At 48.7% G+C, this 23,707-nt stretch overlaps 2 protein-coding genes and 1 long non-coding RNA gene across 3 annotated transcripts in view; 1 reads left to right on the top strand and 2 right to left on the bottom strand.

The window, feature by feature from the left end:
• LOC116957256 (uncharacterized) overlaps positions 1-23,707 on the top strand; it is a 631,244-nt gene that overhangs the window by 181,820 nt on the left and 425,717 nt on the right. The window lies entirely within an intron of this gene.
• The window catches only part of LOC142906891 (uncharacterized), a 30,783-nt gene that overhangs the window by 2,439 nt on the left and 4,637 nt on the right, over positions 1-23,707 (bottom strand). The window contains exons 2-3 of the mRNA XM_076055612.1: positions 18,179-18,241; positions 13,439-14,548 (exon numbers count right to left, since the gene is read on the bottom strand). Of these exons, the coding sequence (XP_075911727.1) occupies positions 13,439-14,520 (1,082 nt within the window). The 5' untranslated portion in view covers positions 14,521-14,548; positions 18,179-18,241. The remainder of the gene's footprint in view (positions 1-13,438; positions 14,549-18,178; positions 18,242-23,707) is intronic.
• LOC142906904 (uncharacterized) lies at positions 109-8,619 on the bottom strand. Its single transcript, XR_012930547.1, has 3 exons — positions 8,486-8,619; positions 2,558-2,620; positions 109-2,142 (listed from the first exon to the last, which is right to left on the bottom strand). It is a non-coding gene; the product is annotated as an uncharacterized LOC142906904 (long non-coding RNA).

Here is a 23,707-nt window from a genome sequence, read left to right as displayed (position 1 = left end):
GATCCGTGTTGTTTGCAAGCCGGTCGCATTGTTGCCCTTTTGCACCGAGCTGCGCCGAGTGCCTTTGCTCCATCAGACAAATTCTGCAGAGGAAGCGACAGCTGCAGACAGAAACAAATAATATCCATACCATCTACACGTCAGTATTGATGTGCAGAGGAATGCTTATATACAGTCCCACATGACTTACATGTCTATACTTATTCTATATTCATGATATAGTGAAAAAGTGTCTCAAATTCATCACACGGGCTGTTATGGCACACAATGAGAGGGCAAATGGTCATAAACGTGCCTGGAAGCCCTCGTATCTTCAAAATGAATGTTAACCCAAAACTCCGAGCACACAATTTCGGCTTTCTGGCTTCAAAAGGAATATTTATGAAAGCTAAATTAAGCTGACATAGCAAAGGGTGTTGAAAATAATACTATCTGTGTTATGCAGAAATGCATAAATTCATGTTCAATCGCAACTTAGAGGTGTGAAGCCCGGCACATGTCCTTGAATGCTGGGATGAACAGTTCTGACTTCAGTTGCACGTGTGCTGTGATAACTTCCTGACTCCATTCTTACAAAGAGTTCCAGAGGAAAACAAACTATTGTTTTGATATAACCTCCGTGCTCAATAGAGTTAATAGACTTTACTACAAATACAAACTTGACACTGTCACACACTGGCATGGTAAACAGTTGGTGGTGTATATTCTTAGCTCTTTCGGTAAAGTCACGTTGAAGGGAAATAATAAGATAATAAAATATATATAAAACAATAAAATTCTCACGACGTTTCGACCATAACACGAACGGTCATCATCAGGTGTGAAAAACCAACGGCAAGAAACATTTGAAAGAAGTGGTGGTTTGCATTTATTTATTTAAAAAACGTTAGCGACACGGGCAGCGATTTGGCAGTTTCTTTAGAAGGACAAGTCTACCTATGTTCTGAAAAGAGGGGGGAGACGAAAAATTAATGTATGCTGTCTGAAAGCCACCGTAAGCGTGAACAATCAATTAAGACCTGAAATGGTTTATCAAATCCTTCCAATAATTGCTAAGCCAGAATCCATCTTCTCAGTTGAAATTGTCTCTGTGCTTGTATATGTGGATAGCCTCATAAACTAATCTCTCATGGCAGCCAGATGGCTTACAAAGAACCTGTCTTGGAGAAGTCAATGTCATGTGAGCCTACCAAATTATAACAATGATCTGCCACGGCCGAGGTGTTGGTCCTACCGTGTTTAAGGTCTGCTTTGTATTCACGAATGCGGTCTGAGACATGGCGTTTGGTTTCTCCAATGTAACTACTACCACAGAGGCAACTTAGTTTGTAGACACCAGGGTACTGTATGTCCGGATTCACATCTTTTACAGACGGAACCAGATCACGGATTTTATGTAATGTGTTGAAACGGACCTGGATCTTGTGTTTATTCAAGATTTTGGAGATCTTTTTTGTGATCCCCGCTATGTAGGGTAAAGTGATGGTTTTGAAAAGCTTCTCAAGAGGGTCCTTCTTCATGGTTTGAGTGATAGCTTTGCGGATTGTATAGTCGGAGTATCACTCAAACCATGAAGAACTCATCCTTCTAAACAAACTGCCAAATTGCTGTCTGTGGCGCTAACGCTTTTTTATCAATAAATAAATACAAACACCGTTTAAAAATAAATGCAAACCGCCACTTCTTTCAAATGTTTCTTGCCGTTGGGTTTTTCACACCTGATGATGACCGTTTGTGTTATGGTCGAAATGTCGTGAGAATTTATATATATATTTTATTATTTTATTGTTTCCCTTCAACGTGACTTTACCGAAAGAGCTAAGAATATGAATTAATGCAGTCACGAAAGCTTTAAATCAAAATTTAGTTGGTGGTGTGTCCAGACGCATGCCTGGCCACCTTCATCCGCTCAGTATTAATGCTTCCTTACTCCACCAAGTAATTAATTGAAGATCAATCAACATCGTCGAGGCTGCGTGTCTCTCTCTCCATGTGGTGAGATGTTAACTACCTCTCCTGGAATACAGTATGTCGTGGGTTCGATGCCGACCCTGGCGCCTGCTGTATATTTGGAGTTTGTGTGTCCCTCTCTCTCTCCCTGTGGCCGCGTGGATTTCCCTCCGGATTCCCCAGTTGTCCCCACTCCACATGCAGAGAAAGAACACCGCCACGCGTCTAGAGTGAACACCGCCACGCGTCTAGAGTGAACACCGCCACACGTCTAGAGTGAACACCGCCACGCGTCTAGAGTGAACACCACCACGCGTCTAGAGTGAACACCACCACGCCTCTAGAGTGAACACCACTAAGCGTCTAGCGTGAACACCGCCACGCGTCCAGAGTTAACACCGCCATGCGTCTAGAGTGAACACCACCACACGTCTAGAGTGAACACCGCCACGCATCTAGAGTGAACACCGCCACGTGTCTAGAGTGAACATCGCCACACATCTAGAGTGAACACCACCACGCATCTAGAGTGAACACCGCCACGCGTCTAGAGTGAACACCGCCACGCGTCTAGAGTGAACACCACCACGCTGTTGACGAGCCTCACCTTGTGTTGTGGGCAGGTCGCTGCTGAAAGCAAAAGTGGTACAGCAGCTCAAGCGGGCTTGGCCTGGTAAAAAAGAATGAAATAAAAACTGCGTGAATATTTAAAAGTAAAACAAAGTGACAAAGTGGCGAGCCGTGTGAAGACAAATTAAACTTAAGCGAGAGAATTGAAGCAAATGCGATCAGGCGAGGGCAGGAGGCTAGGCCCCGCGTGGCTAGGCCCCACGCTGTAAAGTTCCAACCTGGATATCGCTTCCATGCTCGCTGCTACTCAATTGACATCCTTACGAGAGAGAGGGAGGCTCTACCTCGGTAAACAACAACCACCACCACAACCACCATCACAACAACCACCACCACAACCACCACAACCACAACAACAACCACCACAACCACCACAACCACCACCACAACAATCACCACCGCAGCCACCACCGCAGCCACCACCACAACCACCACCACAACCACCAAAACCACAAGAACCATAAAAACCACAACAACCACCACAACAACCACCACAACCACCACAACAACCACCATCACAACAACAACCACCGGCAAAACAACCACAACAACCACCACCACAACAACCACCACCACAACCACCACCACAACAACCACAACCACCACCACAACCACCACGAAAACCACCACCACCAAAACCACAACAACCACAGGGCAGGAGGCAAGGCCCCGCGTGGCAAGGCCCCGCGTGGCTAGGCCCCGCGCTGTAAAGTTCCAACCTGGACATCGCTTCCATGCTCGCTGCTACTCAATTGACATCCCTACGAGAGAGAGAGAGCGAGGCTCTACCTCGGTAAACAACAACCACCACCACAACCACCACCACAACAACCACCACAACAACAACCACCACCACCACAACCACCACCACAACAACAACCACCACCACCACAACAACCACCACAACAACAACCACCACCACAACAACCACGACCACCACAACAACCACCACCACAACAACCACCACAACAACCACCACAACCACCACCACAACAACCACCACAACAACCACCACCACAACAACCACTACCACCACAACCACCACAACCACCACCACTACCACCACAACAACCACCACCGCAGCCACCACCACAACCACGAAAACCACGACAACCATCACAACAACCACCACCACAACCACCACCACAACAACCACCACAACAACCACCACAACAACCACCACAACAACCACCACAACAACCACAACCACCACCACCACCACAACAACCAGCACCACAACCACAACAACCACTACCACAACCACCACCAAAATAACAACCACCACAACAACCACCACAACAACCACCCCAACAACCACCAACAACCACCACAACAACCACCGCAGCCACCACCACAACCTCTACCACAACAACAACCACCACAATAACAACCACCACAACAACCACCACAACAACCACCACAACAACCACAACCACCACAACAACCACCACCACAACAATCACCACCACAACAATCACCACCACAGCAACCACCACAACCACCACCACAACAACCACCACAACAACCACCACAACCATCACAACAACCACCACCACAACAACCACCCACACAAAAACCACAACATCCACGAAAACCACAACAACCACCACCACCACAACAACCACCACCACAGCAACCACCACCACAGCAACCACCACAACAACCACCACCACAACCACCACCACAACAACCATCACAACAACCACCACCACAACAACCACCACAACAACCACCACAACCACAACCACCACAACAATCACCACCGCAGCCACCACCACAACCACCACCACAACCACCAAAACCACAAGAACCATAAAAACCACAACAACCACCACAACAACCACCATCACAACAACAACCACCACAACCACCAGCAAAACAACCACAACAACCACCACCACAACAACCACCACCACCACAACCACCACCACAACAACCACAACCACCACGAAAACCACCAAAACCACAACAACCACAACAACCACAACAACCACCACCACCACAACCACTACCACCACCACAACCACAGGTCGCTTCTAAAAACAAAAGCGGTACAGCAGCTCAAGCGGGCTTGGCCTGGTAAAAAAGAATGAAATAAAAACTGCGTGAATATTTAAAAGTAAAACAAAGTGACAAAGTGGCGAGCCGTGTGAAGACAAATTAAACTTAAGTGAGAGAAATGAAGTAAACGCAATCAGGCGAGGGCAGGAGGCAAGGCCCGCGTGGCTAGGCCCCGCGTGGCTAGGCCCCGCGCTGTAAAGTTCCAACCTGGACATCGCTTCCATGCTCGCTGCTACTCAATTGACATCCCTACGAGAGAGAGAGCGAGGCTCTACCTCGGTAAACAACAACCACCACCACAACCACCACCACCACCACCACTAACAACCACCACCAACACAACAACCACCACCACAACCACCACCACATCAACCACCACCACAACCACCACCACAACCACCACAACAACCACCACAACAGCCAACACAACAACCACCACAACAGCCAACACAACAACCACCACAACAAGTAAAACAACCACGACAACAACGACCACCACAACAACCACCACCACCACAACAACAACCACCACCAAAACCACAACAACCACCAACACAACCACCACCACAACCACCACCACAACAACAACCACCACAACCACCACCACTGCAACAACCACCACAACCACCACCACAACCACCACCACAACCACAACAACAACCACCACCAACCACCACAACCACCACCACAACAACCACAAGAACCACCACAAACACCACCACAACAACCACCAAAACAACCACCACCACCACAACAACCACCACAACCACCACCACAACAACCACAACAACCACCACCACAACCACGACAACAACCACAACCACCACCACAACCACCACCACAACATCCACCACAACAACCAGCACCACAACCACCACCACAACAACCACAACCACTACCACCACAACAACCACCACAACCACCACCACTACCACCACAACAACCACCACCGCAGCCACCACCACAACCACGAAAACCACGACAACCATCACAACAACCAGCACCACAACCACTACCACAACAACCACTACCACAACCACCACCAAAATAACAACCACCACAACAACCACAACAACCACCACAACAACCACCACAACAACCACCACCACAACCACCACCACAACAACCAGCACCACAACCACTACCACAACAACCACTGCCACAACCACCACCAAAATAACAACCACCACAACAACCACCACAACCACCACCACAACAATCACCACCACAACAATCACCACCACAGCAACCACCACAACCACCACCACAACAACGACCACAACAACCACCACAACAACAACCACCACCCACACAAAAACCACAACATCCACGAAAACCACAACAACCACCACCACAACAACCACCACCACAGCAACCACCACCACCACAGCAACCACCACCACAACCACCACAGCAACCACCACCACAACCACCACAACAACCACAACCACCACAACAACCACCACCACAACAATCACCACCACAACAATCACCACCACAGCAACCACCACAACCACCACCACAACAACCACCACAACAACCACCACAACCATCACAACAACCACCACCACAACAACCACCCACACAAAAACCACAACATCCACGAAAACCACAACAACCACCACCACAACAACCACCACCACAGCAACCACCACCACAGCAACCACCACAACAACCACCACCACAACCACCACCACAACAACCATCACAACAACCACCACCACAACAACCACCACAACAACCACCACAACCACAACCACCACAACAATCACCACCGCAGCCACCACCACAACCACCACCACAACCACCAAAACCACAAGAACCATAAAAACCACAACAACCACCACAACAACCACCATCACAACAACAACCACCACAACCACCAGCAAAACAACCACAACAACCACCACCACAACAACCACCACCACCACAACCACCACCACAACAACCACAACCACCACGAAAACCACCAAAACCACAACAACCACAACAACCACAACAACCACCACCACCACAACCACTACCACCACCACAACCACAGGTCGCTTCTAAAAACAAAAGCGGTACAGCAGCTCAAGCGGGCTTGGCCTGGTAAAAAAGAATGAAATAAAAACTGCGTGAATATTTAAAAGTAAAACAAAGTGACAAAGTGGCGAGCCGTGTGAAGACAAATTAAACTTAAGTGAGAGAAATGAAGTAAACGCAATCAGGCGAGGGCAGGAGGCAAGGCCCCGCGTGGCTAGGCCCCGCGCTGTAAAGTTCCAACCTGGACATCGCTTCCATGCTCGCTGCTACTCAATTGACATCCCTACGAGAGAGAGAGCGAGGCTCTACCTCGGTAAACAACAACCACCACCACAACCACCACCACCACCACCACTAACAACCACCACCAACACAACAACCACCACCACAACCACCACCACATCAACCACCACCACAACCACCACCACAACCACCACAACAACCACCACAACAGCCAACACAACAACCACCACAACAGCCAACACAACAACCACCACAACAAGTAAAACAACCACGACAACAACCACCACAACCACCACCACAACCACCACCACAACCACAACAACAACCACCACCAACCACCACAACCACCACCACAACAACCACAAGAACCACCACAAACACCACCACAACAACCACCAAAACAACCACCACCACCACAACAACCACCACAACCACCACCACAACAACCACAACAACCACCACCACAACCACGACAACAACCACAACCACCACCACAACCACCACCACAACATCCACCACAACAACCAGCACCACAACCACCACCACAACAACCACAACCACTACCACCACAACAACCACCACAACCACCACCACTACCACCACAACAACCACCACCGCAGCCACCACCACAACCACGAAAACCACGACAACCATCACAACAACCACCACCACAACCACCACCACAACCACCACCACAACCACCACCACAACCACCACCACAACAACCACCACAACAACCACCACAACCACCACCACAACCACCACCACAACAACCAGCACCACAACAACCAGCACCACAACCACTACCACAACAACCACTACCACAACCACCACCAAAATAACAACCACCACAACAACCACAACAACCACCACAACAACCACCACAACAACCACCACCACAACCACCACCACAACAACCAGCACCACAACCACTACCACAACAACCACTGCCACAACCACCACCAAAATAACAACCACCACAACAACCACCACAACCACCACCACAACAATCACCACCACAACAATCACCACCACAGCAACCACCACAACCACCACCACAACAACGACCACAACAACCACCACAACAACAACCACCACCCACACAAAAACCACAACATCCACGAAAACCACAACAACCACCACCACAACAACCACCACCACAGCAACCACCACCACCACAGCAACCACCACAACAACCACCACCACAACCGCCACAACAACCACCACCACAACCACCACAACAACCACCACCACAGCAACCACCACAACAACCACCACCACAACCACCACCACAACAACCACCATAACAAGTAAAACAAAGTGACAAAGTGGCGAGCCGAGTGAAGACAAATTAAACTTAAGCGAGAGAATTGAAGCAAACGCGATCAGGCGAGGGCAGGAGGCAAGGCCCCGTGTGGGTAGGCCCCGCGCTGTAAATTTCCAACCTGGACATCGCTTCTATGCTCGCTGCTACTCAATTGACATCCCTACGAGAGAGAGCGAGGCTCTACCTCGGTAAACAACAACCACCACCACAACAACCACCACAACCACAACCGCGATGAGAATTTCTCACCTCGGATTTCAGTGCACGGCGGAGCAGCAGCTTCCTGTTACTTCGTGACATCACGCAGCAGGAGTTGACATGACGTCACTTGCGGGTTGCCGAACTCGTCGCAATAAACTCGCGACGGCTTTCATGAATATATTATGTTAATGAGCCGCCAGTCACCGGGAGTAGCTTTGCCCAAACAAGGATTCTAGTTGAACAGGTAAGGGAAGTGACCCAGGCAGAGGTGACGTCACGCTCAAGGGCGCAGTGGACCGGGTGGGATGAATACCTTGGTGACATGACGTCACTAACGAGGTACACCTCCCCCTGGCGTTTCACGCCGATGAGGTAATGCTGAGTGGTGACGTCACAGAGCGGGGTTGGAGTTTAAGTTGATTTAGATTCATTTTCCCTTGCTCCCTGCCTTGATCAGAGACCCCTTGGGTGTGAGCTCAGCAACAACTGTGTGTTTGTACACTGTGTGTACACACGTGTACACTGTGTGTACACGTGTGTACACACGTGGGGGGCCCAGTCATATAAGTCAGTCGACCAATGGCATTTTTTCATCAATTTATTATTTTCCAATTTTTTTTTCTATTTACGTAACTTTACCGAAAGAACCAAGAATACGGTAGCACATTCTCTATTCATTGCAGAGATTCAAGGTTCAACACCGACAGACACACCTGGCTACCCCAGTAACATTCACCAAAATATGCACAGTCTGCTTAACGGCAGCTATAAAACATAGCGTTGTGTCATTCACAACGCGCAGGTCATTGCATATTTGTGTCACGGTCAAAATTGGGGTAATTCCAAACATTATCCAGAAACTACACAACGGAGATGGCGCTCCAATGATCGCCCCCTACCGACAGACTCATGTCCACGTGCAGGCCGGTGCAGGGCCACCTTGTGCCACACAGGGGCAGCTGCCACTTGGGGGGGGGGGGGTCCTTCGCTTGTTTGAGATGAGATTCGATACGAAACACCGAGTTGCCGAGGCAATTAGGCAAGCGATTTATGAGTGCAAATATGATGTTGGTAACGTAGTGAATGCTTGGGAGCTTCATCGTCTCTCGCTCCTGCTGACAGATGTACCCAGCCCACAGCTCCACAGATACAAGACGCTCCTCCTGTGCAGGTTCGGCTACGTACGGTGCAAAAGAAGTTCCAGATACACACAGAGACTCACAGAGACCCACAGATAGCATGGTTGGCTACGTATGGTGCAAAATAAGTTCAACGTACACACAGAGAGTCAGAGCAAGTTTGAGTTGCGTGTAGTCGTGGGCCATGAAAGTTGAATTGGCGCATGTTGCTACTGACAGTAGTTGAATACGGTTGGGAAGATGCTGATAGAGACACACACAGAGACTGACAAGAGAGAGGTGGACAGACACAAACAAGAGGAAGACAGAAAGAAAGATACAGAGACGACAGAGACACAGTCAGTGAGAGAGAGAGACACAGAGGGGAACAGAGACACAGATGGACAGAGAGATGTTGAATCGAACAAACTTAACTTGCTCCACTGAAAGAGATTCCTCAATCTTTGCCCATCCCCGGAAGTCGTTCCAGTTTCTATTTATTTCATTGTATGTGGTGTGTACGTGTAAGCAATGTGGGATATCAATGTAGACAGATATGAACAAGATCAGCAGACAAGACGTCTTTCATACTCATTGGTTCTTTGAGTGAAGTCACGCAGGTAGAAAAAATAAAATAAATCACGACGCTTCTATCGCAACACGAGCGGTCGTCCTCAGGCGAAAACATCCAGACATTGTCGTGGCAGAAGTCACGTGAGCTACGGCACGTGACAAAGATAAGGTGACCCCCCACCCCCGTGGCTCGCCCTGCTCAGCTGAGCATTGTTTTAATGTGGTGGGCTCACGCGAAATTAATTTCTGGAAGACGAAGGTACTTTCAAAACCCACTGGCTAAACTCTTTTATATAAGTGTTGTGTCCTTAACTAACGACACGTAGACGTCTGGTTGAGGCAACGCGTTTATTATAACTCTTTTGAACTCTGCTCTACACACTACTGTACCACGAAGGAGTACGGCCCCTTCCACTTGATAGCCTACGCGAGTGACAGCCTCCCTTCTATCGCAGCCTGCACACTCCGGGCTCTGCTACACACGGGTCCCCTAGCCCGGCGTTAAGGGAAGACTGGACGACCCGTCCCAGCCAGGGTACGGGAGCTCACCTCTGGTCCGCTACAACCCGGCTCTAACAAGAGCCTCGGTTGAGGGTCCCTGGGTGCTGGTCCAGTCTTCAGGTCTTCGGATGTCTTCAGGCTTGAGTTGGTGAACACTGCCCGGCCGGTCCAGGGGGCCGGGCTTTTAACCCCAGGTCGGGGTCACCCCTCCCCTCCTGAACCACCAACCCCCCCTCCCAGAACCTTCTGGAAGGTCTTATCTTAAGGGGCCTTAGAGACGGGTGGGGGGTCAGGGATGTTATTCTCGGGTCACGGGGGTGGGGGCGGGGGTTTACTTTGGTCGACCCGTACACACCTCACTCTCTCTCGGCTGCCCCCTGTTGACCCGTGAACGTGGTGGCAGGTCAGCTGACAGCGCCTTGTTATGGCGCTTACGCACAACTTCGTGACTAACGCTGCACGTTCCGTCGTTTTCATGCAGGGGGCGCTGCAAACCTACGCGTCCCCTGCATGAACGATGGAGGCGCAGGGACAGACGTTCGATCGCATTGGAATCAATTTGCGGACGGCGGTCTTCTCGCACGGCCAGCTCTGCGTCGCCTCATCTGGATCCCGCGATCCCAACCAGGTGAAAGTTCGCATCGAACCAAACCACCGGCAAAGCCATCTACTTAATGACGCGAGAAAATTCACACGAAACATCGTTTACAATTAATAAGCTTTTAATGAAGAAATACAATTAACTAATTCCAAATAATACAATTCAAAGTTGTTTCATTTTAAAACTTCAAAACGGAGCATCGGGAGCTTGCGTGGAGGCGTCGTTCGTGTGCAATTTTTTTTCGTGACTTTCCTGGCCCCAGGCCGTAAATGGTTGTGAGGGGCACCGCAGGCGATCTGGCTTGCTTCAACCCTTGGTTGTGAACATCCAGACGTTAATCAGCAAGGACCATTTCTTGTCCTAATTCGAGAAAATCTACATCAACACGTAATACAAAATTATAATTCGTGTTGTAGAGAATGTATCTCCTCTACGTGTAACTTTTGAGTGGTATGCCTTGTAACTGATGAATGATCCGAGTGTGCTCCCTATTTCAAAGACAATGAGTTGCTCCAGAGGGAGAAGCTTCCTGAAACATAAAATACCCTTTGACCTGTATCACAAGAACAATGAGTCTCACCTGACTTATCTATACAGGTTACTTCCAAAACAAACACTTTGTCCTAACATCACTTATTCAATGTTTGACCCTTTTACACAAAATGTTACATGTACGTACACAATCAGACAAGTATTTATTCTAAATTATTGACAGGCATCTGAACAAAATTGAATTACAGGTGCACCCCAAGCCTGTTCCCACCCCCCCCCCCCCCCCCGCTTCTGTGTATATGCAAGATGTGCTGTTTTGAGCTGCCGCAAGATGAGCTGCCACTCTCCTTTTGCTCCCCCCCCCCCAACCTTATTTCCTATTTAAGCTTCTGTTCACCTCTCTCTCTCTTTGCCTCTCCGTCTTTCCTACTGACCATGTACCTCGTATTTTCACTGTCTATGCTGGTTTGTGCAATCCAGAAGTTGAACACGAAATTTAACACTCTTCTGAAATTCGTGGTCCGCCAGGAAGTGTCTGTGTTGTTGGCCTGACTGGTTGTGCTTCACATGTTTTTTAGGTCTGTTAAATTCTCGTCTCTCATCTTTTTTACATCCATGATTTGTTCTTGCCATGATTTGTCCTTGACACCTGGTGAAGATCGCTTGTTGTGATCTAAACGTCGTGATATGTTTTGTATTTAATATAATTTTATTGTATTTCTACATACGTGACTTTACCGAAAAAACCAATGAGTAAGGTTACATCGCATTAACAAGAAGCTATTTTAAAAAAATATGCACCGTCTGCTTAACAGTGTATGTACAACGTGCTATTGCGCCAAAACGAGTTGGCCATTGCATGCTGGCGTCTGCGTCAAAATGTATCAAATTCTAAACATTACCTACAAACTACACAACCAAGATCCCACATCAACCATCACCCCCTACTGACAGGCTCTTGTACACATGCAGGCCGGTGCAGGGCCACCACCTTGTGCCACACAGGGGCAGCTGCTATTTGGGGGTGCTCTTCGAGTGTTTGAGACAAGATACGATACAAAACTCCGAATTGCCAGAGGCGATTAAGCAACCACCATATAATTGGAATAATTAGAACCTTGTGAATGCTTGGGAGCTTATTGACTCTCGCTCATGGTTAGAGATCTACCCAACCCACAGGTCCACAAAGACTGGCTGCTCTTTCCCTGCAGGTTGAACCTAGGAATTAAGTGTTCAACTTTATTGTTGTCATTAAAGGCCTGTGACAAAGGTGCATCTATTGGAGCGACATCGTCTCAAGCTTACACATCTAACGGGTCTCCAATTGACTTCGTATTGTCTCGGAGGAAGTCCACCCACACCTCCACTTCCACAAACTGCTGAGAATTGCCTCGCTCTGCCTCACAGTCAGAATTCTCCTCCTGCTTCACGTTTCCTCCATTAATGTGTCGGTCCGACTTTGGAGTTGAATCATCTTCACATTTTACCTTCACTTCTTCGCTCTTCACCATCACTTGTTCATATTTCACCTTCACCTCTTTATATTTCACCTCGATACCTTTAAAAGTGTCCAAGCTTGGATTTTCTTCCGGTTCTTGTTTCATGAGGGATGGGCTCATTGCGCCACTTTGACTTCCACAAGCTGATTTCAGACTCCACTCCTTGTGGGTCTTCTGATGCTTGCGAGTTCTCTTGTGTTTTTGAAGATGTGGTGACTGTGCAAACGCCTTCCCACACACACTGCACTTGAAGGGTTTCTCTCCTGTGTGTGTTCTCTGGTGTTTTTTAAGAGTAGATGAATGTGCAAACGCCTTCCCACACACACTGCACTTGAAGGGTTTCTCTCCTGTGTGTGTACTCTGGTGTTTTATAAGAGTAGATGATCGTGCAAACGCCTTCCCACACACACTGCACTTGAAGGGTTTCTCTCCTGTGTGTGTTCTCTGGTGTTTTACAAGAGCAGATGAATCTGAAAACGCCTTCCCACACACACTGCACTTGAAGGGTTTCTCTCCCGTGTGAGTTCTCTGGTGTACTTGAAGATGTGATGAATGTGCAAACGCCTTCCCACACACACTGCACTTGAAGGGTTTCTCTCCCGTGTGTGTTCTCTGGTGTTCTACAAGAGTAGATGAACGTGCAAACGCCTTCCCACACACACTGCACTTGAAGGGTTTCTCTCCCGTGTGTGTTCTCTGGTGTGTTACAAGAGGAGATAAATCTGAAAACGCCTTCCCACACACACTGCACTTGAAGGGTTTCTCTCCTGTGTGAGTTCTCTGGTGTGTTACAAGAGTAGATGACTGTGTGAACGCCTTCCCACACACACTGCACTTGAAGGGTTTCTCTCCCATGTGTGTTCTCTGGTGTTCTACAAGAGTAGATGAACGTGCAAACGCCTTCCCACACACACTGCACTTGAAGGGTTTCTCTCCCGTGTGTGTTCTCTGGTGTGTTACAAGAGGAGATAAATCTGAAAACGCCTTCCCACACACACTGCACTTGAAGGGGTTCTCTCCTGTGTGAGTTCTCTGGTGTGTTACAAGAGTAGATGACTGTGTGAACGCCTTCCCACACACACTGCACTTGAAGGGTTTATTTCCCGTGTGTGTTCTCTGGTGTGCTACAAGAGCAGATGACGGTGAAAATGCCTTCCCGCACACACTGCACTTGAAGGGTTTCTCTCCTGTGTGAGTTATCTGGTGCCGTGTCAAATGTTCAGTACTATCCGTGCTGTTTGCACGCCGGTTGCATTGATGCCTTTTTGCACCGAGCTGCGCTGAGTGCCTTTGCTCCATCAGACAAATTCTGCAGAGGAAGCGACAGCTGCAGAGAGAAAAAAAAGAATATCCACACCATCTACACGTCAGTATTGATGCACAGAGGAATGCATATACACAGTCAAAGGTGACTTACATGTCTATACTTATTCATATATTTATGATATAGTGAAAAAGTGTCCCAAATTCATCACACGGGCTGTTATGGCACACAACGAGAGGGCGAATGTCATAAACATGCCTGGAAGCCCTCGTATCTTCAAAATGAATGTTAACCCAAAACTCCGAGCACACAATTTCGGCTATCTGGCTTCAAAAGGAATATTTATGAAAGCTAAATTCAGCTGACATACCAAAGGGTGTTGAAAATAATACTGTTTGTGTTATGCAGAAATGCATAAATTAATGTTCAATCGCAACTTAGAGGTGTGAAGCCAGGCACAGATGTCCTTGAATGCTGGGATGAACAGTTCTGACTTCAACTGCACATGTGCTGTGATAACTTCCTGACTCCATTTTTACAAAAAGTTCCAGAGGAAATAAAAAATAAACTGTTTTGATATAACCTCCGTGCTCAATAGAGTTAATAGACTTTACTGCAAAATACAAACTTGACCCTGTCACACACTCAGAGGTGGAGCCAGGATTTTCAGGAAGATGGGGCAACCCCTTCAGCAATGAAAAATGATAGGAGTTGTTAGTAAGTAAGGAGTTGTTAGTAAGTTGTTAGTATGTAAGGAGTTGTTAGTAAGCGAGGAGTTGTTAGTAAGGAGTTGTTAGTAAGGAGTTGTAAGGAGTTGTTAGTTAGTAAGGACTTGTCCCTTGCTTTTTATTTGACGCGTATGATAGGCACCGCGCTCGCTGAAAGTGTTTGCCATCAGGGAAGTCGTGTACTGTATACACAACTGCGCACAATTCTGTGAGTCGCTTGTAACAGCTTTGCCGTGACTTATTGCCAATTTTGGACTCGGACTGTTGTCCTCTCATAGAGTCCCTGGCACGTAATAATATGCCAAACGGTGGCAGTGGGGGTCGCAAAATGCTGATTTATCTATATATATAAAAGGGAAATGTGTGGATATGTGTGTCTGTTCGAAAGTGTTTAGCATACTTCCCAACATGCTACACACTTGAAATTTGGCATGTGGGTAGGTTCCGTACTGTACACAATGAACAAAGTATAAAAATATAAGGAGGGAGGAAAGACGGACAGGGAGGCAGAGAGAGAGAGAGAGGGGGAGGTGCGGAGGGATGAACAGAAGCTTAAATAGGAAATACGGTTGGAGGGGGAGAGGGGCCAGAGCGAGAGCGGCAGATAAAAAACGCACATCTTACACATACAAAACGGCAGCTCAAAAAAGGACCACCTCTTGTAAATACAAAATGGCAGCTCAAAAAAGGGCCACCTCTTGTAAATACAAAACGGCAGCTCAAAAAAGGGCACATCTTACACATAAGTACAACGGTAACTTCCCCGTAGAAGTGTGATAATAAAGTATTAAAGCTTTCGTGACTGCATAAAATGACTCATTGGTTTTTTCGGTAAAGTCACGTATGTAGAAATACAATAAAATTATATTAAAACAAAAAAACAATCACGGCGTTTCGATCACAACGCAAGCGATCTTCATCAGGTGTCAAGAACAAATCACGGAGGTAAATACAACAAAAAGATGAGAGACGAGAATTCAACAAACCTGAAAAACATTATGTGAAGCACATCCAGTCAGGCCAACAACACAGTTAGACACTTCCTGGCGGACCACGAATTTCAGGAGAGTGTTAAATTTCGTATTCAACCTTTGGATTGCACATACCAGCATAGATAGAATGAAAAATACGAGGTTCTACATACGTGACTTTACAAAAAAAAACAATGAGTAATTTTATGCGGTCACGAAAGCTTTAATACTTTATTATCACACTTCTACGGGGAAGTTACCGTTGTAATTACGTGTAAGATGTGCCCTTTTTTGAGCTGACATTTTGTATTTACAACAGGTGGTCATTTTTTGAGCTGCCGTTTTGTATCTACAAGAGGTGGTCCTTTTTTGAGCTGCCGTTTTGTATGTGTAAGATGTGCGTGTTTGAGCTGCCGCTCTCGCTCTGGCCCCTCCCCCCCTCCAACCGTATTTCCTATTTAAGCTTCTGTTCATCCCTCCGCCCGCCCCCCCCCTCTCTCTCTGCCTCCCTGTCCGTCTTTCCTCCCCCTTTACCTCTTGGTGGACATGTATATGTATTTCTACTGACCTTGTACCTCGTATTTTTATTCTATCTATGTTGGTATTTGCAATCCAAAGGTTGAACACGAAATTTAACACTCTTCTGAAATTCGTGGTCCGCTAGGAAGTGTCTGTGTTGTTGGCCTGACTGGATGTGCTTGACATGTTTTTTCAGGTTTGTTGAATTCTCGTCTCTCATCTTTTTGTTGTATTTACCTCCGTGATTTGTTCTTGACACCTGATGAAGATCGCTTGCATTGTGATCGAAGCGTCGTGATTGTTTTTTGTTTTTTTGTTTAAATATAATTTTATTGTATTTCTACATACGTGACTTTACCGAAAAAAAATTGAGTAATTTTATGCAGTCACGAAAGCTTTAATACTTTATTATAAAAATATATTTTTGTATTTTGTATGACCATGAAGTTTGTTACGTCAACCCGCAACACACCTGAGTTAAGCGCTCTGCAATGCTTAGAGCTGTTCACAGCGTGCCGGGAGATTTTAGGTGGCGCGTCGCTCCTGGCCGATGAAGCCATTGGTTTCTCGGAGTTTCAATACATATCCGTGCGAAGAACGGGTAGAACGGCTATCTTAAATATGAAGCAGAAAATTACATCTGTTTGTTTGTGTGAAGCAGCAAAACCTCTCCAACGCTGAGCTTTGGCGTCATGAAATTTTCACAGCTTATGCTGTTTGGAATTTCTAAGTGAACGCGACTATTTTCAGCTCGCCACGTCATTCATTCCAGAGTGGCGAAAATCGACCTTGCGTAGAAGTGGATTAAGGTTAAATTTCCTTGAGTGAAAACAACCGATTTAGGTAACTTGATTTGTTTTGGCTTTTTACCTTCTTGCAAGCATCAACATTTAAGGGTTTTTCAGTGAAATATAAGGTAATATGAAATATATCCAAGACAAGAATCCAAGTTCCGGGCGAAGCCGGGTAGTGAAGCTAGTTACTAATAAACCCCAATGATCCAATCGAAATTAGGGATTTCGATCGGACTGTTGGGGGGGCACGTGCCACCCCACCCCCACTGGCTCCACCACTGTCACGGACTGGCATGCTACACAGGTGATGGTGTGTCCAGACCCACGCCTGGCCACGTTCACCTTCTCAGAATTAATGCTTCCTCACTCCACCAAGCAAATTCATTGAGGATCAATCAACACAGCCGAAGTTGTGTGTCTCTATCTCTCTTCCCGTGGTTGCGTGGATTTCCTTCCCGATACCCGGGGTTCCCCTCCACATGTAGAGTGTGAACACCACCACGCGTCTAGGGTGAACACCGCCACGCGTCTAGAGTGAACACCGCCACGCGTCTAGAGTGAACACCACCACGCGTCTAGAGTGAACACCGCCACACGTCTAGAGTGAACACCGCCACACGTCTAGAGTGAACACCGCCACGCGTCTAGAGTGAACACCGCCACGCTGTTGACGAGCCTCACCTTGTGATGTCGGCAGGTCGCTTCTAAAAACAAAAGCAGCACAGCAGCTCAAGCGGGCCTGGCCTGGTAAAAAAAGAATGAAATAAAAACTGCGTGAATATTTAAAAGTAAAACAAAGTGACAAAGTGGCGAGCCGAGTGAAGACAAATTAAACTTAAGCGACAGAATTGAAGCAAACGCGATCAGGCGAGGGCAGGAGGCAAGGCCCCGGGTGGCTAGGCCCCACGCTGTAAAGTTCCAACCTGGACATCGCTTCCATGCTCGCTGCTACTCAATTGACATCCCTACGAGAGAGACAGCGAGGCTCTACCTCTGTAAACAACAACCACCACCACAACCACCACCACCACTACAACCACCACCAACACAACAACCACCACCACAACCACCACCACATCAACCACCACCACAACCACCACCACAACAACCACCACCACAACAACAACCACAACAACAACCACCACCACAACAACCACCACAGCAACCACAACCACCACAATAACTACAACAACCACCACCACAACCACCACAACAACCACCATGACAACCACCACAACAACCACCACCACAACAACAACAAACACCACAACAACCATTACCACCATAACAACCACAACCACCACCACTACAACAAACACCACCACCACAACAACAACCACTAGCACAACAACCACTACCACAACAATCACCACCACAACTATCACCACAACAACCACCACCACCACAGCCACCACCACAACCACAACCCCCACAACCACAACCACCACCCCACAACCACTACCACAACAACCACTACCACAACAACCACTACCACAACAACCACCACCACAACCACAATCACCAGAACTACCACCACAACAACCACTACCACAACAAAAACCACCACAACTATCACCACAACAACCACCACCACAGCCACCACCACAACCACAACCCCCACAATCACAATCACCACAACAACCACCACAGCCACCACCACAACCACAATCACCAGAACCACCACCACAACCACCTCCAAAACCACAACCACCACAACAACCACCATGACAACCACCACAACAACCACCACCACAACAACAACAAACACCACAACAACCATTACCACCATAACAACCACAACCACCACCACTACAACAAACACCACCACCACAACAACAACCACTAGCACAACAACCACTACCACAACAATCACCACCACAACTATCACCACAACAACCACTACCACAACAACCACTACCACAACAACCACCACCACAACCACAATCACCAGAACTACCACCACAACAACCACTACCACAACAATAACCACCACAACTATCACCACAACAACCACCACCACAGCCACCACCACAACCACAACCCCCACAATCACAACCACCACAACAACCACCACAGCCACCACCACATCCACAATCACCAGAACCACCACCACAACCACCACCAAAACCACAACAACCACCACAACCACCACAATAACCACAACAACCACCACCACAACAACCACCACCACAACCACCACAACAACAAACACCACAACAACCACAACAACCATCACCACAACCACCACAACCACCACCACTACAGCAAACACCACCACAACCATCACCACAACAACAACCACCACAACCATCAACACAACAACCACCACAACCACCACAATAACCACAACAACACCCACTACCACAACAACTACCACCACAACCACCACCACCACCACCACAACCACCACCACAACAACCACCACCACAACAACCACCACCACAACCACCACCACAACAACAAACACCACAACAACCACCACAACCACAAACACCACCACAACCACCACTACAACAACCACCACAGCCACCAGCACAACAACCACCACCACAACCACCACCACAACCACCACAACCACCAACACAACAACCACCAAAACAACCACCACCACAACCACCACCACAAACACCACAACAACCACTACCACAACAACCACCACCACAACCACAATCACCAGAACTACCACCACAACAACCACTACCACAACAATCACCACCACAACTATCACCACAACAACCACCACCACAACCACCACCAAAACCACCACCACCAAAACCACAACAACCACCACAACCACCACCATAACCACCACAATAACCACAACAACCACCACCACAACCACCAACACAACAACAAACACCACAACAACCACAACAACCATCACCACAACCACCACAACCACCACCACTACAGCAAACACTACCACAACCACCAACACAACAACCACCACCACAACAACCACCACCACCACAAACACCACAACAACCACAACAACCACCACAACCACAAACACCACCAAAACCACCACTACAACAACCACCACAGCCACCACCACCACAACAACCACCACAACCACCACAACAACCACCACCACCACAACCACCACCACATTAACCACCACAACCACCAACACAACAACCACCACAACCACCACCACAACCACCACAATAACCACCACCACAACAAGTAAAACAAAGTGACAAAGTGGCGAGCCGAGTGAAGACAAATTAAACTTAAGCGAGAGAATTGAAGCAAACGCGATCAGGCGAGGGCAGGAGGCAAGGCCCCGGGTGGCTAGGCCCCGCGCTGTAAAGTTCCAACCTGGACATCGCTTCCATGCTCGCTGCTACTCAATTGACATCCCTACGAGAGAGGCAGCGAGGCTCTACCTCGGTAAACAACAACCACCACCACAACCACCACCACAACAACCACCACCACTACAACCACCACCACAACAACCACCACCACAACAACCACCACCACAACAACCACCACCACAACAACCACAACAACAACCACCACAACAACCACCACAGCAACCACAACCACCACAATAACTACAACAACCACCACCACAACCACCACAACAACAACAACAACCGCCATTCGCCACTAAGTGGCGGTGACGTCACCACGACGCTTGTGCCAGGCTATGTGCACCCTGAGGCCACGTGAAGTGTCGAACGCCCGCTGGCAGGAGGTCACGGGGCAGACCCAGGTGCCACGGGTCGACTGACTGAGATGACTGGCTGATGCACCACCTGTGCCCCCTACTGTGCCAACCTGCTGTGCTTTAGCCACCCGGCGCTCCGCTCGCTGTTGTGAGCGTCGCTCCTCCGCCCTCCGTTGTTGTTGGAGGGCGACTGCCTCCAACTGCCCAGTAGCATCCTTCACGAGCCTCCTCCACAGAGGCCGATCTTGACACCGCTGGTACCAGTCATCGGCAAGTCCACTCAGCTCCACGTCCTCCTGTACCACATCACTCCATCTCTTCTCTAGCCCGTGCCGCGCCCGCTTAGCCCCCTCAATCCGGCCAAACAAAAGCTGTTTCGGCATGCGGTGGCTGGGCATGCGGGCTACATGACCCAGCCATCGCAGCCTTGCCTGCCGGAGGAGCTCACCGATGGGACCCTGCCCAGATCTTTCAAGGATTTGTGAGCTCCTCACACAATCCAGTCTGGTTAAACCCAGGATGGATCGTAGGCAGGCCAGCCTAAATGCTTCTAACCGGCGAAGATGTTCCATTAGGGGGGTCCACGTTTCGCAAGCGTAGAGAAGGGAGGGAATGACCGTGGCCGAGAAGACCTGAAGCTTAGTGCGGAGCGACAGACCAGGTAGCTTCCACACAGCGTTACGCAACCGATGAAAAGATATTGCCGCTCGACTGATTCGGAGTGAGACCTCTGCTGTTAAACTGGAGCCAGTCATAAGCACACTCCAGGTATGGGAAACTCTCCACTCTCTCCACAACTGCCCCATCACCGATTGGGAGTTGTGGGGGTGGAGTGTCCGATGGTACAAAATACCCAGGCAGGTGCTTAGTTTTGGTGGGGCTGATGGTAAGGCCCCACCTCTTAGTGGCACGCTCCAGTCTCAGCAGCAGCGTCTCCAACTCCTCCTCTGACTGAGCAGCTATTACCAAGTCATCAGCATACATAACGTGGTTGAGCAATAGGGAGCCATCCCTTGACCGCACCCGGGCATCGATTAGCCTCCCATTATATCTGTACCATATGGAGATTCCCCCGGTACAGCTATTGAAGGCTTCATGAACTACGTGGTCAAAATAGATGTTAAATAATGTGGGAGCCAGAGGACATCCCTGTCGCACCCCAAGGTGTACAGGGAATGGCTCTGACTCCCGGCCACGTAGTTTTACCCGGGCCCGCTCACCATCATGAAGGTCCTTAATGATCGTGAGCAGAGGGTCAGGTACTCCAAAAGCACGAAGAACGACCCAGAGCCCAGGCCTACTGATGGTATCATAGGCCTTGACCAGGTCAATAAAGCAGAGATGTAGGTCTTGTTGGAATTCCCTACACCTCTGCTGTAGCAGACGGACAGAAAATATGGCATCTGTGCAGGACCGCCCTTTCCTGAAACCGCATTGGGGCTCCGCAAGCCTCTCCTCAGCGTGCCTGGCAAGGCGATGCTGAATAATCCTTGCCAGGACCTTTCCCGGCACACTGAGGAGTGAGATGCCCCTGTAGTTGTTACAGTCTGTGCGGTCCCCCTTCTTAAAAAGGGGGACCACCAGGGCATCCTTCCAATCCTGCGGAACCCGTCCAGTGGTCCAGACTGTTGTTATGATGTCATATAGGGCAGTCTGTGCACAAACGCCACCCTCCCTCAGCATTTCGCTTGGGAGATCATCTCTGCCCGCTGCCTTTCCTGGTCTCAGACTCCGGATCGCCTTCAATACTTCCTCAGCAGATGGCACCTCAGCCAGCCACTCACAGGGGGTGACTTCATCCAATATTTGAGGCACCGCAGCCTCAGCAGGGTCATCCTCACTTTGTGCCACGATGTTTTCCTGGCTGAGGGATTTTCCCTCCCCCAGGACCTCACAGAAATGCTCAGCAAATCTGCGAACCTGTTCCTGGGGGTCGGAAATTGGATCACCGTTTTTTCCCCTAATGATGGTAATAGGTGTGGCGCTGCAGGTTACTTTTTTGATGGAGTTAAATAGAGATTTGTGATCACGGGCCACTGAGGCAGACTCCATCTCCTCAGCAACCCGCGACCACCACCCATCCTTGCAGCGCCTCACGGCTCTCCGAACCTCCGAGCGAAGGCTGCGGTAAGCCTCCTCATTCTCTGACGTGGGATTCTGTAGCCGATGACAGTGGGCCTGTCGCTTTTTCTCAACCATCGTGAACAACTCCTCTGTCATCCAGGGTGTCTGGGGAGGTCTGGACCGCGTACCCAAAGCAGCCATTGCAGCTGCATGAGTCACAGTCCTAAACCTCGCCCATTTACCCTCGACATCAGGAGGAGTCGGGGACGATGCCAATCCCAGCCGCAAGCGATGATGAAATTCTCGCTTGCAACTTTCATCAGATAACTGAGACCAGGCCACTTTAGGTTGGAATGGGGTCCTGGGTGTACAACCACCACAACAACCACCATGACAACCACCACAACAACCACCACCACAACCACCACAACAACAACAAACACCACAACAACCATTACCACCATAACAAC

Source organism: Petromyzon marinus, chromosome 71 (genome assembly GCF_048934315.1).
Source record: "Petromyzon marinus isolate PM22_M1 ecotype Great Lakes invasive population chromosome 71, UKy_Petmar_22M1.pri1.0, whole genome shotgun sequence".
Classification (NCBI taxonomy): domain Eukaryota; kingdom Metazoa; phylum Chordata; class Hyperoartia; order Petromyzontiformes; family Petromyzontidae; genus Petromyzon; species Petromyzon marinus.
Note: the sequence above shows the minus strand (reverse complement) of the source record. Positions and strands in the feature narration are given on the sequence as shown.